Here is a 16019-nt window from a genome sequence, read left to right on the forward strand (position 1 = left end):
GCCGACTCAGATATCAGTGCGGAGATTTACAATAAATACCAAACAGCTGACCAGCAAGCTCGAGTATTTATTGACGAAATGCAGAAATTGTTTATAGAAATGACCAGTCAATGAAAAGTCTACCATCTGAAAAAATTCAAGTCAACATCATTGCCCAGAGGCTAACCAAACAACTACAAGTTGAGCTGAAAACTTCACCAACCACCTTCACAGAGTACATCGGCTTTCGTTTAGCAGTCAACATAGCTATGACTAATTTACAATATCTAAGTAAGGCATACGACGAAAATGAAAAATTCTTTGTCAAGAAAAAATCACACACTCAGCCTCCTGCCCAGGTTCGCGTCATACAATCACCAGAAATCATTCAGTTAGATGATGAAGGGGCCATCAACGATACAGAAATCGACTTGTCAATTAACTACGTAAAGAACAATTATTCACAGCGCAGGGGAAATTTCACGCGGAATCAAGGATCCGATTCTCGGCGAAATAAGAACAGTGGTAGACGCGTAAATTACGCTGCAGATGTAAGGAACTCAGATTCCAACAGGAGCCCAAAAGACCGAATTCCTCCTGAGTCCCCCAATCATTGCGAATATAATCCTGAGACTAGATCCTTCACTTCCAATCTAACATGACACTAAATTCCAATTGAGAATATGACGATAGTACAGATAAATCGACATAAGACGTTCAAAAAGTCAAAAAGGTTTTTATGTGGATATCTATAAATAATACCCATTACTTTATTGAATTAATAATTTACTATATAAAGTTTACTTATTTCAATTAAGTTTTTTTATTCTTTTATTTACGAGTGTTTAGATTCAGTATATTTTAACCTTTTATATATATTATATTTTCGCGTTTCATGTGCTGAGAAAAAGTTGACTTCGTTTAACTAAAGTTCTATTTGAAATTTATTTAAATTCTATTTAAATAATAATAACGTTAGAAACAACCTGTTATTTGATATAATAGTTATTATGTAAGTAACATTATTATTTTTCATTATTGAAAAGAACCGAAGTGTCATGAAAAAAATATTTTTGTATCTAGAAATAAGTTAATACTAAGTTTCATAATTAATATTCTATCAATATTATGGAAGGATAAAGCCAAAGTTGTAATCAACAAACATTAAATAAAAAATTATAGATTGGTAAATGAACAGCAAAAATTAATTTCGTTTAGGATTAGATAGCAGCTCAAAGCTTTGTTTCAGGTGCATCGATCCATCGCTACCAAAATGGATATTGAGCTAGCCACAACTAAAAGTGTAGCAACCTCAAGCTGGGGGGACTACAACGTGGCCAGTTGGCTCACAATAGGCAAACACCAATTTACTACCTGATGCAAATATCATCAGCAGATAACATGTAAAATCTGATTAGAAATTAGGCGATAATCGCTAAATGTACGAAAATCGTTTGAAAGTGGAGCTAGACGTCTCCCCACTTCTCAATACTAATTAATGTACGCGGAAGCCGCGTGCATTCAGTCTTTGTTCAACCTTCATAATGTATACTTCTGTAATTGATATATTTGTTAAAATATAAATAATTATTTTTACCGTGTTACAACGCAATGTTCGGTATTTTATCAATTTACACCGTTTATTAAATAATAACGCCATTTTAATCTACAATAGTACGATAAGACTCAGATTATCAGTTAATAAGGAGTATGTCGTACATTAATTAAATAATACGACGCATATACAAGATAAATTAGCTTGGCATGTCGTGCAGTCAAGAGGTCTCGAGTAGTCAGCCATTTTGTTGAGGAAAGCGTCGTTTCATTGTTCGAGGAAGATCCTGGTTTGTCGGTCATCTCGATTATTTGTCTGTTCCTGACCCAGTAACCGGCCCAGCTACAGCCACGAGGAATCTACCACCGCTGGATAACGTTAAAGCACACCGAAGTGGTAGTAGTACCTGTTGTAAGTCATGTGGTATATTGGTAACAATTGGACGCGGTATTGAATTTACTTTGAGCTGTATTTTTTAATATTTGTATTTGACGACCATTTAGCTCTATTTTTCCATACTGAGTGATCAGCGGAGCAGTACGCGGCAAAGATTGGTTTTGTGTCGGAGCTGAATCTATCTTTCAACGAGTATCACCACCCACGAATTGCCCTAGACCATATTCCTAACGCGAATTAAATCAATTTAGCTATTTGTAGCTTTGAAAGCTATCGGCTTGGTCTGCCGTAAAATCTAAAGCTACAGGCATCTGGAGCATCATCGACTCTTATAAGCTACGGCTTCGAGTTGGTTACACTCCGGGTGTAACGAGCGTGTCTTTTCGGCCCAGTTCGTAATTAATTATTAAATTAAAATTTAGATAATTTTTATTTTATAATAAAAATTTATTTCACTTTAAGAACAGTCGAGACCAGCCACGTTACATATGTCAGCGCATAAACTAACCAAAAAATGTCAAATAAATAATTTGTAATAAATAATTATTAATGAAAAATAATTTCTAACTAGATTATTGTTAATGAACTATTCAATAATAATACAGCAAAAATAATTTATATAAAAATTTTAGAAAATAATATGACAGTTTTGTAAATTTTATCTGCTTTCTTTTATATTTTGACAGCTAGTAAAGCAATGTTTATAAAACAATACATGTACTCTATCCATGTACTCTACAAGCTTCTAATAATTTAATTTCAATCTTTCTTAGCTGTCTAATTAAAAACTAATTTTTAATCAACTTAAAAAAATTAATTCTGTTATTAAATCGAGTTTAAATATTTGTGACAAGTTCTGTGCATATTATCTCTCTTAATCAGAGCGTTTGTTAGTAAACTTTAAAATAACTTATTTTTTTTTTTTTTTTATTAATTTTTACTTTTTTATTATGCCCGCCCCGACCAGTAAAACCTCGGCTTCGCCTCGGCTTTGCAAAAGTCGGGCGGCGCCCCCCCCCTTACCCCCGGCAAAACCCCTTCCACGGGGTTGAGTATTTTCGGCTGGAGAGCAACCCAGACAGCATCCAAGTCAGAAAGACTTCTGGAAGAAGTCTTTTCAAAGACGTCCATAAGAAGTCTAAATATGATGTCTTAACGATCTCATCAATCAGAACTCTTAATCAAGAAGTCGACAGGAAATCTTTTGACAAACTTTGTAAGACTTCTAAAATATGAGCTCTTCCAGTAGTTTACTTACTGAACTCATAAGACATCAATAATATGAGCTTTTTAAGAGGTCTTTTTTCTGACTTCGTAAGATGTCATGAATATGAACTCTTTCAGAGGTCTTTTTGCTGAGGTAGGATTAAATGGTATTGGCGCATGCGCTCAACGATATAAATTTTATTTTTATTTTTTATCTCTGTTTTAATATAACCTATAAGTGTATGGTACGTTTTCTGTTTACATTCAGCGTCGAATTGCAAAACTTTAATTTAGTGAAATCAATTAATTATTTATAACCAGTGATTTCGTTATTTGTTAATTAAAAGTTCTAAAAATAATGTAAGTGCATTATTCTTAGCTAATTAACATTTGTCTGTGTATGATATTTCATGTTTTTATCAGTGATAAATTTGACAAATCATTCGATTTTAAAGGTAACGTATACATTTATCCAAAAAATAATCATAAATTATGATTTTTTTTTTAATTTAAAATATTTTTGTCTCAAGATGTCTGAAAGAAAAAGATTCAGTGAACTGTCTAAGAGTCAGAAAAATCGACGATTGAAAAAACGCTGTGAGCAGGCAATTTTGCAGACTGCTTGTGCAAAAGCATCGGTTGATACTTCGTTTGATAATAATCCAGTTATTAATAACAGTGTAATGAACAACGACAATAATTATGACAGTGATAATTTCAGTTTACAGTCGATTCATTTAGATAATACCGTAACCGATATCTCTTTAAATACTTACACAGATAATAATGATAATTCTCATTGTACAACAACAACAACAACAACAGCAACAACAATAACAACAACATCAACAGTCACAGCAACAACTACTACAACTTCTATCACTTATAATAATATTAATAATAATTGTGATATCGAAGTACCAATTCCTTTAACCAAACAATTAGCTCAATGGAAATGCGAATTTAACATTACTTAAGCTGGATCAAGTGCTTTACTAAAAATTATTAGAAATGTGGAGTCAATAGAAGAGTTAAAAAGTCTTTCGAATGACAGTCGTACCTTAATTGATACTCCTACAGATACTACTATTCGTGAGGTTGTACCAGGAGAATATTTCCACTATGGACTGGAAGAAGGATTAATTGATCAATTAAAAATTGTCGATATAAAACAGATTACAGATATTATCCAGATTAGTATACACATTGATGGTTTGCCAATATCGAAGAGTTCGAAACGCCAACTATATCCTATACTTGAAGAAATTTTTCCAAAAGTCTCTGTACCATTCGTTATTGGTATATACCATGGACTGAACAAACCAAAAGACTGTAATGAATTTCTTAAAGATTTCATAAATGAGTACAAAAATCTGAGAGAGAAAGGTTTCGAGTATGATAGTCATAAATTTAAAGTAATTATAAGGGCTGTAATTTGTGATTCACCAGCGAGAGCTTTTGTGACCTACACAAAAGGTCATGATGGTTTTTATGGTTGCGGTAAATGCATTCAAGAAGGAGAATATAGTGACCATCGAATGTTATTTCTTGATATGGATGCACCATTACGCACTGACTCGAATTTTATAAATCGTTTAAATGAAGATCATCATCTAGGAAAATCAGATTTTGAAGATATTGGTGTTGGTATGGTGTCTCAATTTCCAGTGGATTACATAGATCTTGTTTGTCAAGGAGTATCAAAAAAAATACTGACTTCGTGGACGAAAGGATGGCGACTTAATGATAAAAAATAACTTAAATTAAGTCACAAAATGACTGAAAACATTTCGTCTTACCTCAAGTTCATCAGCAGTTGGATACCTTCAGAATTCGTTCGAAAGACAAGGGGATTGGATGAATTGGATCGATGGAAAGCAACTGAACTTAGATTATTTTTATTATATATAGGCCCCATTGCATTGAAGCAGTATTTATCAAGTAATTACGTCTATCATTACAACTGTCTTCAATGTGCAATAAGAATACTATGCGATGAAAATGATTGCATCAAAAACAATAATTGTGCAAAAGAATTATTAAGATATTTCGTTATCGAATGTATAAATCTTTATGGGAAAAATTTTGTAATATTTAATATTCATAATTTAATACACTTGCCGGACGATGTTTTAAAATTTGGACCATTGGATTCATACAGCGCATTTTCTTTTGAAAGCTTCTTGGCTTTTCTCAAAAATCTTCTAAAAAAAGGTAATAAACCTTTACAGCAGCTCCATCACCGACTTGATGAACGAGCAAACTGTGGTTATCAACCAAAAGTGAAGAATCATTTGATCAAACCTGAAGTATCACAATATGATGCCAAAAAATCTAAGGATCAAGAAATTTCTTCATATAATGTCATCAATTATGGAAAATTTAAACTTTGTGCTAACAAGAACTGTGATAAATTCTGTTACATCAAAAATTATGATGTATTTCGTGTTGATAATATTTGTTTAATTAACAATGATATAATACCACAAGGACAGACATTATTAAACCCACAAAACATTGAAAACTATCCTATTAACTCCAAGTTATTGCACATAGTCATTGGCAATCAGTGGTCAAAATTGGTTAATATTAATGCTAAAGAAGTTTTGAAAAAAGCTGTTTGCTTGCCTTTAGAGAAATCTTATTATTTTTTTCCTTTAATTCATTCGAACATTTAAAATGTGTATTTTGTAAAAACAATAAATAAAAACTTTTATTTCACGTAAAAATCTTTTGAAATATTAAAATTAGTGGATTTTTCACGTGACGGCTCTTGAGTTGAAATTTAAATTACGTATCTGGTTACCTCTCCTACATGACAAAAGCGGCGCTGCTTGTAAAAAATTAATATTCACCCATTACCATTATTACACACCACTCATACACACATGTGTTTGTGATTACCAGCGAAAAGGTTTCGCGTTGTTTAGTCACAAGTTTATGTGCTGTTGGGATTATAAATAAATATTCAGAGCTAATTGAGCTTTATATAAACAGTTAAAGTAAGTTCACTTAATTATTTATCAGCTTTTATTTCTAAGTTATAATAAATTTAATTAAAAGTATATAAAATAAATACTTATGATTGTTAATTTTTTACTCAAAAAATAACCTCACTCTAAAAACGCCGGCAATAATAGTAGACATCAGACAATTAGAGTTAATTATTAAACATTTATAATATATATGATTTCCTCTATTATTTATACAATCAATTTATTTTACTAATTGTAATTTATTTTTCTCGGTTTATTGAAAAAAATTATTTTGTATTATTTCGTTTAAAATTAAAAAAAAAATTATTTAAAAAAAATTATCAAAAATTAAAAATATTAAAAAAAATTAGTTTGTATTATTTTTTTATTATTTTGATTTTGTATTGAATATATAAATATTGATTAATATATTTTGTTTTTTGGTTAGATGTTTTTTGTAGTTTTTTGTGATGTTTGGTTTTCTACTGTGCCGGAGTCCTGGTTGAATATAAAAAATACAACTGTGAGATGGCCACCTAAAAATGAGAACCCGACAGCTGCTGCAATCAAGCAATCTAAACCTAAAAAAGACTGGCAGGCTATGAATTATTCGAGGCTTCTTGGACCGTACAGTATGCATAATATTTTATAGTTTTATGTTAAATCATTCATAATTTTCTATGCATTACAATAATTTTTCTTTCTCAGAGACTTATGATATAGCTAGAGCTGTAGAAATTGCTGCCGTCGATTCATCTACAAGCGACGAAGCAGCTATGTCACGGTTGCAAGATGGCCAAACATTGGGTACTAAACGTGAACGGAAACGTCCAGGACGTTTTTTAGACCAGGAATCAGACAGAGCTAGCTCCAGTGATGATTACAGTAGAGATATGCAAAATGATAAAGAAACTACACCAAAACATCAATTTCATTATGATTCTGGTCATGACAGCTCAAAAGATGTAGAAGAGACCCAAGAGTTAGACTACAGCGATTTTTTTGAAAATCACCCTCAACACTCTACAAAGCCAAAATCAAAAAATATTAATGTAAGAAAAATAGAAAATATAACACATACTATTATAAAAAGTAAAACATCTCAATCTATCGACAAAACAAAAGAACCTGTGGTTTTTACGGAAATGGCCAAAGATCCGGGTACTTTGACACCTGTGGACGAGACCATTGATAAAACTATTGAAATAAATATAGAAAACGGCATTCATCATCAAAGTCCGAGTCAAGGAGCCATTTCTAAATCTCCAGAACCATCGTTGCCTATGAACGATACTGAAACTTTAACCGCTGAAATTTTAAAATTAGATTGTTCTCCCAACTGCTGCAGTAAATATAAAGTTTAATATAGTATTTTTTTTTTATGACACTTGTAGTATCATGACAAATGCATAATTAATTTTTAGATTTTTTGAATTTTGACATTTATAGATTCATTACCTAAAATTGTTTATCAATTGTAATATAATTATTTTTTTTATCCACAGTTGCATGTAGTTTAAAGTTAGACACACTTTTACGTTTAGTGAACACACTCATTATGAATCAAGAACATGTCACTACCCATCCTTCTGAACCTTCAAGAAGCTCTAGACCTACTCACCAAAATTTATTACCTACATTTCCACTTACAAAACTTTCTGAATTAAAAAAATTGAATACGACATTAAAAGATAACAACACTGCACGCACTCAATATGTAAATAGTTATTTTATTACTTGAACAGATCGTTTGTATACTTTCATTATCTTTTGCTTATAAAATTCATTTTATTCTTTTATTTATTAGCTCTTATAAGTTTAGCTTAAATAATCAAATATATTGGTAACTTTGTAATATTTTTTCAGATTGATGTAATTAATGTAAGACGTGATCAAGACGATAAGAAACAAACCCGTAATGTTTTATCTTACATCATAACTGATGAGTTTGCTCGCCCACTTTCTTGGACTGGACAAAAAAAAAACTATTAAAGTTAAAGACATGAAGTTTGTTGAAATTTTAATCGGTGAGTTGATAAAATAAGTCCTACTGTAATTAAGTTATAGTTTGACCATGAATTTATTGATATTTAAAAGTGTTTTATTATTGTTAAACGCTGAATTATTAAATTTTTCTATATAATTCAACTTAACTAATAATTGATTTGCGATTTTAATATTAATTTTTAGTCTTTAATAAAAATGTGCTGTAATTGTTAATTGAATTTTTAAATCCAATAATATAGAAAAAAAATATTAAGCTAAAATAGATTTAAAATTTTATACAAATTTATTAAAAAAAAAAAAATTCCAAAAGTTATCACTGTTAATTGAAAATTATTTGAGAGTACTGAATTTAATATATTTGATAATATAAGAGTTTTTTTAGCGATTAATAAGAGAAATAATTATTTAGAGCGTTTATTTATTACAGAATTTCTGTAAAATAGAAAATGATTGTTCGCGGATAAGTAAGCTTGAATAAAAATTATAATACGTAAAGTCTGATGCTAGTCATTCTATTTTATTTTTCAGAAACGATTACTCAGAATAATCATGCAAGCTCGCATGGCATGATTGAATCAACTATTAAATCATGGCTCCAGCATAGTGGTCACAGGATTGATTATCGTTCAGGAAACAAAACCAAAGACAAGTAACATAAATGTACTTAAAACAATATAAAATTTAATAAGTTACAAAAAATGTACTGGACAATAAAAAATTTAATAAGTAACAAAATGTACTTAAGACAATAAAAAATTTAATAAAAAACAAATAATTGTTTTGAATCAACTACCAATGGTTTGAAAAATATAACGTTCCAAAATAGAAGTTATATAAATCTTTTATTTATGTAATTGTCAATATAATAAAATTATAACTATAATAAATTAATAAATGTTATCTATCTGTACTATAAATTGATCAATATTATAATTATAATTATTATGAGTATTACATAACAACACTAATAATTTAATAATTAATATTAATAAATTTATAGCATGAATAAATAATATTTATTAATTTATAATAATAATATTCTGCAAATTTTCTGTATGAAAAATGAGAAAGAGCTCTCAATTCTGACTACTATAAGTACTCTTTTATTTGAAGTCGTAAAGAGATCTTAATTCGGATTTCTGCAAGACATCTTATTTTTGAACTCAAAAAGACTTCCTAATTCTAACTTCTGTAAGCACTCTTTTTTTTGAACTCAGAAAAAAGATCTCTTTGAGAATATTTGTGGAAGACTTATATTACTCTTGAAGTGGCGCATTCAACGTCCTCAAGATGTCGTAGAGACACCATTCCGTTAAAAATTATCACGTTCAAATCTCAAATAGGAGTTCATCAAGAACCTTTAAAGACATCATATTGTTTACTGGGAAGAAACATAGTATACAACCTACGACCAGAATGTTGGATGCCGTAACGTATGTGATATAATAGCCTCGGCCATCATTTCCCATACGCCAGAAAATCCAACTTTCTGGCCTTGGGTCGTAATATACGATTCTACAAATTCCATGATAAATTTTAATTACTCACGTCATAACGACCAATAAAATCGCTATTAATAAGAAAGAAAAATATTTTCGACGCCAACAGTTTTATTAACTGTAAAATTTTGCTCTACTGCAGTTATGCAGTATCTTTTTTATGATTAAAAAAATCGATTTCTAACGACAGTTGGTTAGAACTACAATATTTTGGTAATGACAGCTTAATTTACTAGCAATTCACATTAGACAATAAAGTTATATGTTCGGATTTCTATTAACATTTATTTTTCATCTTTACTGAAACTATGCAGTATTAAATTTTTAATTAAAATATTGATTTCCTAACAATACTTACTGGAAATCTTTGATATTCAAATCGTAACAAACTGATTAAATTGCTTTTTATAAGGAAAGAAATAAATTTGACAGCATAATGTCCTCACTACTAAAATTTTGCTCTACTGCAGTTATGCAGTATCTCTTTTACGGTCAAAAAAATCGGTTTCCAAAAACATTTGGTCAGAACTACGTTATTTTGGTAATGATGGCTTAATTTACTAGCAATTCATATTAGATAATAAAGTTATATGTTCAGATTTCTATTAACATTTATTTTCCATCTTCACTGCAACTATGCAGTATTCAATTTTTAATTAAAATATTTGTTTCCTATCAATACTTACTGGAAATCTTTGATATTTAAGTCGTAGCAAACTGATTAAATCGCTTTTCATAATGAAAGAAATAAATTTGACAGCAAAATGTCCTCAGTACCAAAATTTTGCTCTACTGCAGTGATGCAGTATCAATTTATTTGCAGAAAAATAACTTTCTATAAATACCATGATAAATTTTTAATTACTCTCGTCAGTGGCGACCATTTAAATCGCCTATAATGAGACAGAATAGTATATTACACCACTTGGTAAGGAAAATAAGAAAAGCCTTACATCACATGTAATGCCGAAGACAAACATGTGATCTGAGGTTTTCTTTTTTACTTTCCAATAGCAGTATACTATTTTTTTGAATCACGAAGGCGGAAAGCGGCAACTTTGATTAACGCAGTGAGACGAAAGTTGGCACTTTCCGCCCGGAGGGCAAAAATATTTTCGATGGTAAAAGTTTTATTAACTATAAAATTTTGCTCTACTGCCTTTATGCCGTATCTATTTTATAGTCACGCAGTCTCATTTCTAACAATATTTAGTTAGAAGTACACTATTTTTAATAATTATGGCTTAATTAAGTAGCATTTCTCAGTAGATGAGAAAGTTAAATGTTTAAATTTCAGTTAATATTTATTTTTCATCTTGACTGCAACTATGCAGTATGCATTTTTTAATTAAAAAATTGGTTACCAATCAATATTTTCCCAAAATCTTTGATATTTAAATCGTAGCAAACGTAGTTAATCGCTTTTCATAACTCAAGGAATAAATTTAACAACAAATTTTTCTCAATTAAAAATTTTTGCTGTACTGCAGTGATGCAGTAAAAATTTGATCGTAGAAGAAATCATTATTTGAGCAATTTGAAGCTTCTGCGTGATATATTCCCTTACTTTTTGTGTTACTTGATTGAGAGAGTAAATCATAGAGAAGATTTTCGATTTGATTTAAATAATATAATCTTCATTTTAGACTCTAAAGACCTTATCGGAAATAGTAGACTTTGTTTATGAAATCATTCAACTTCATAGAGGAAAAATAATTCATATATCAATCGTTAACGTTACTGCATTGAAGCCGTATGAGAAACGTATTCATGAAATTTACGGCTTTATTGCAGTAAGATCAATACAGGATTCTCGATTAAATCAATTTGACTCAAAAGCCAAAATTTTGAACAGAGAATACCATTTTGAAAAAAAAAAAATGATTTTCTTTAGTCAAAAGAATAAATTTTTGTAAGAAGAAAATTTTTTTAGACCAAGAATAATTCTTTAACTCAAGAAATTATTCTCTTGACTCAAGTGAGTATGAGAAAAATTTCCCTTTTTTTACAATTCTATATGTATCAAAATACTTGAAGCCCTTTAGAAAATTTACTAAACGTTTGACAAGAAAAAGAATCATTCAAAAACATTACATAAACTAATTATAAGCTTTACTGCAATGCGACCGTAAAAAACAAAAAAATAAATTTTTTTTTTAATAGCATCATCTTGATGCTTTCAAACTACAAACTGAATGTAGTTCATTACCAAGTTTAGCCGATTACACAGATACATTTCTTTTGTTTTTTTATGCATGTGTGAGTTTCCCCCTTCCATACCAAAGGCCTGACCCTAATAATCACCAAACACACGATCAGCATATAAATATAAATTTTTAACACTTTAGTCCACTAAAGTTCACCAGTCATAATTAGCTGCTTTCTTAATTTTTTTTAAATGACGTTAAAACAATCAAATATCAAGGTTATGTCATAAAAACGAAAGAAAATCGTATCAAAAACAAATGAATGAAAAATGTGCGTCTTTTCTTTTCATTAGTAGGAAAAATATAATTAAAAGTAAATCGTAAAAAAAATGTGAGAGTTGATAAAATCCAAAAAATGAGTAGCCTATAACCATCAACGAAAAATTCTGCGAAAAATTCTGCGCTTGCTCCAGCCGTTCTTGAGTTATAAATAGTGTAACTAACACGACTTTTTTTTTATATATATAGATATAATTATATATAAATATTTTTTCTCTGGTTATGGATGCGTTTTTTAAAAATAATTTAATAAGATATTTATTGACTTAATTTCATTTAAAATTTTAATTTGATGGAAAAGTTGTTAATTAAAAAAAAAAAAAATTAGACCGGTTGACCCTGGAGGCCATCCCTGCAACTTCCCGCTGATTCCATACTTAGGCGCTTAAAATTGCACCAATGACGTTTTTGAGCTCTTCGAGCGTAAAAATACAATTTATGGGTTATTTTGAGCTCTCCAAGCTCAAAGAGATTGTTTTCCTATGCTTTTGAGCTCTTCGAGCTCAAAAGTCTGATAGGGATTTGATGACACTATTTTTTGAATTTTTAAACCGCAATAACTTTTGAATGAATAAACCGATTTTCAAGCGGTTGGCAGCATTTGACGCAGTTTTTCAAGCCTCACAAAGAATCATAAATTTTAAATTGATGGCGCTAGAAATATCGGAGTTATTCCGAAAAAACACTTCTTTCGGTTTTCTTTCGTTCACGATATCTCTCGAACGAATCAACCGATTTTGACCGGACTGGTGGCGATCGACGTAGTTTTTTAAGGTTAAGACCTAATAAGTTTTTAAAATTAAACCATCAAGCCGTTTAAAAGTTATTCCAAAAAAACCACATTTAAAAAAATTTTTTTTTCAGTTTTTTAAAGATTTCTCAAAATCTATCGATCTGAATCGGTCCAAATAGTTTTCAAAATTTAAGTTTGGTCAAGCCCTTTCGAATAGCACCAACCGCGATGAAATCGGTCAAGCCGTTCAAAAGTTATAAGCGGTTCACATACTTTCACACACACACACACACACACACACACACACCGCTTCAAGCATGATGATTCACCGGAGTGCCCGTCCTGCCCAGGAATCAATGAAGACGCGGAGCACGTTTTCTTTGAGTGCCCACGATTTTACCCACAGCGAGATGAGCTGGAGATGATCCTAAAGAAGAAAATCCAACCAGAGACAATAGTAGAAGCAATGTTGTCATCAAGAGCCTCCTGGAACGCCATCAGCACATTTGCAACAGAAGTCCTTATAGACTTGCGTTCCATCGAAAGAAGAAGAGCAAATGACAACAACTAGAAGAAAGGTAAAATAACACCTTAGCTACAAGAAGAAAGAGCAGTAGCTAGATCCTCCCTTCACGAAGTAATGTCTAACGGCGGTTTCCATGAGGGATTAGGGGAAAGAGGAAAAGGGGTTTAGGGTTTAGTGCTTAGGGGCGCTAGCGTCGAGTTTTAGTATGACACTGCATCGAGTCGCCACATATCCAGGCCAAACAACTATGCCTAGAATCCGTAAAAAGGATTCCCCCCCCCCTTAAAAAAAAAAAAAAAAAAAACACACACACACACACACACACACACACACACACACATACATACAGACACCATGACAACCTCGCGGGGATAGTCAGGGAAGCTTCCTGTGACCTTCAAACGTCGAGATCTGATGAAAACTCGGTTTTTGCAAAACGGGGTGAAAACAATAACTTCCCGATTTTTTAAAATCTTCGATTTTCGTAGCGGGAAGTTAAAAATTAGGAAAACGGTTGACCCTGATGGCCATCCCTGCAACTTCCCGCTGATTCCATACTTAGGCGCTTAAAATTGTACCAATGACGTTTTTGAGCTCTTCGAGCTTAAAAATTCAATTTATGAGTTATTGTGGGCTTTTCGAGCTCAAAGAGATTGCTTTCCTATGCTTTCGAGTTCTTCGAGCTTAAAAGTCTGATATAAATTTGATAAGACGCTAATTTTTTAATTTTTAAACTGCAATAACTTTCGAATGAATAAACCGATTTTCAGGCGGTTGGCAGCATTCAACGCAATTTTTTAAGCCTCACGAAGAATCTTCAATTTTGAATTGATCGCGCTAGAAATTTCGGAGTGATTCCAAAACAACACTTTTTTCGGTTATCTTTCGTTCACGATATCTCTCGAACGAATCAACCGATTTTGACCGGACTGGTAGCGATCGACGTGGTTTTCTGAGGTTAGAAGCTGATTAGTTTTCAGAGTTAAACAATCAATCCGTATAAATACATTCCGAAAAAACCTTATTTGAAAATAATTTTTAACTTCCCGCTAAGAAAATCGAAGATTTTCAAAAATCGGGAAGTTATTGTTTTCACCCCGTTTTGCAAAAATCGAGTTTTCATCAGATCTCGACGTTTGAAGGTCACAGGAAGCTTCCCTGACTATCCCCGTAAGGTTGTCACGGTGTCTGTATGTATGTATGTGTGTGTGTGTGTGTGTGTGTGTGTGTGTGTGTGTGTGTGTGTGTGTGTGTGTGTGTGTGTGTGTGTGTGTGTGTGTGTGTGTGAAAGTATGTGAACCGCTTATAACTTTTGAACGGCTTGATTGATTTCATCGTGGTTGGCGCCATTCGAAAGGGCTTGACCAAACTTAGATTTTGAAAACTATTTGGACCGATTCAGATCAATAGATTTTGAGAAATCTTCAAAAAACTTAAAAAAAAATTTTTTTCAAATGTGGTTTTTTTGGAATAACTTTTAAACGGCTTTATGGTTCAATTCAAAAAACTAATCAGCTCTTAACCTCAAAAAACCACGTCGATCGCCACCAGTCCGGTCTAAATCGGTTGATTCGTTCGAGAGATATCGTGAACGAAAGAAAACCGAAAAAAGTGTTTTTTCGGAATAACTCCGAAATTCCTAGCGCGATCAATTCAAAATTTAAGATTCTTTGTGAGGCTTGAAAAACTGCGTCGAATGCTGCCAACCGCGTGAAAATCGGTTTATTCATTCAAAAGTTATTGCGGTTTAAAAATTCAAAAAATAGTGTCTTATCAAATCTCTATCAGACTTTTGAGCTCGAAGAACTCAAAAGCATAGGAAAGCAATCTCTTTGAGCTCGAAGAGCTCAAAATAACCCATAAATTGTATTTTTAAGCTCGAAGAGCTCAAAAACATCATTGGTGCAATTTTAAGCGTCTAAGTATGGAATTAGCAGGAAGTTGCAGGGATGACTTTCAGGGTCAACTGTTTTCCTAATTTTTTTTCTGTGTAGCCATGGCCGTTGAATGGCAACCCAGACTTGAGCCAGAGTTGGATAACCTAACCTTAGCCATTCAATGGGAAATTCAAACTTAATAAATCATTGAGTAATAGAATTTTAAACAGTAAATATTTATTATTTAACGAATATTTGCTAACAAATCCTCAAATTTAAAATTTATTATTTAACCAAGACAATTGCATATCGTCAAAATTGATATAGTCTTAAAAAAATTAAAATATAATAATGATTGAGGTTATAATTGAGGATGGTTTTACTTGTATCACTGTAGAGTGTTTTACAAGGGAGGGTGGGGAATTATTGTCTCTCCACTTTTTTCTCCGCAATATAATCTCTTAACCCCGTCATTATAACTCTCAACCACTTTTTCGTCCCCACCCCCCTGCATGTCGGGATTTTTTCTTTCATGCCCGACTCACATGTGCTGCGACTGTGGCCGACTTACGCGTTATAATCAGTACCTGCATTTGCATTACGGTCTTAAATAGTATGGAGGTACTTCTATAATGACATTTTACCTCCATAACTATATGGGAAAACCACAGAAAACCCGACCGGTACAGAGGCTGGCAATGAAACGCACATATTCTTAGTTTATAATCATTGAAAAATATTGGTGCGCGCCGGAATCGAACCCTGGTCCCACTCTTTCGA

The 16019-nt window shown here is 31.7% G+C and overlaps 1 protein-coding gene across 1 annotated transcript; it reads left to right on the plus strand.

The window, feature by feature from the left end:
• Positions 1–6791: 6791 nt before the first annotated feature.
• LOC123269628 lies at positions 6792–8819 on the plus strand. The gene is made up of 3 exons (XM_044735462.1): positions 6792–7458; positions 7978–8138; positions 8647–8819. The coding sequence occupies exons 1-2, from the start codon at positions 6792–6794 to the stop codon at positions 7980–7982; spliced, it is 672 nt and encodes a 223-aa protein (XP_044591397.1). The 3' UTR covers positions 7983–8138; positions 8647–8819.
• Positions 8820–16019: the final 7200 nt, after the last annotated feature.

The sequence above is a fragment of the Cotesia glomerata genome, linkage group LG7, assembly GCF_020080835.1.
Source record: "Cotesia glomerata isolate CgM1 linkage group LG7, MPM_Cglom_v2.3, whole genome shotgun sequence".
Lineage (NCBI taxonomy): Eukaryota > Metazoa > Arthropoda > Insecta > Hymenoptera > Braconidae > Cotesia > Cotesia glomerata.

What these genes read in the sequence shown, in the direction of transcription:
- LOC123269628 (XM_044735462.1), top strand. Translation starts at nt 6,792, where the DNA reads ATGCATTACAATAATTTTTCTTTCTCAGAGACTTATGATATAGCTAGA.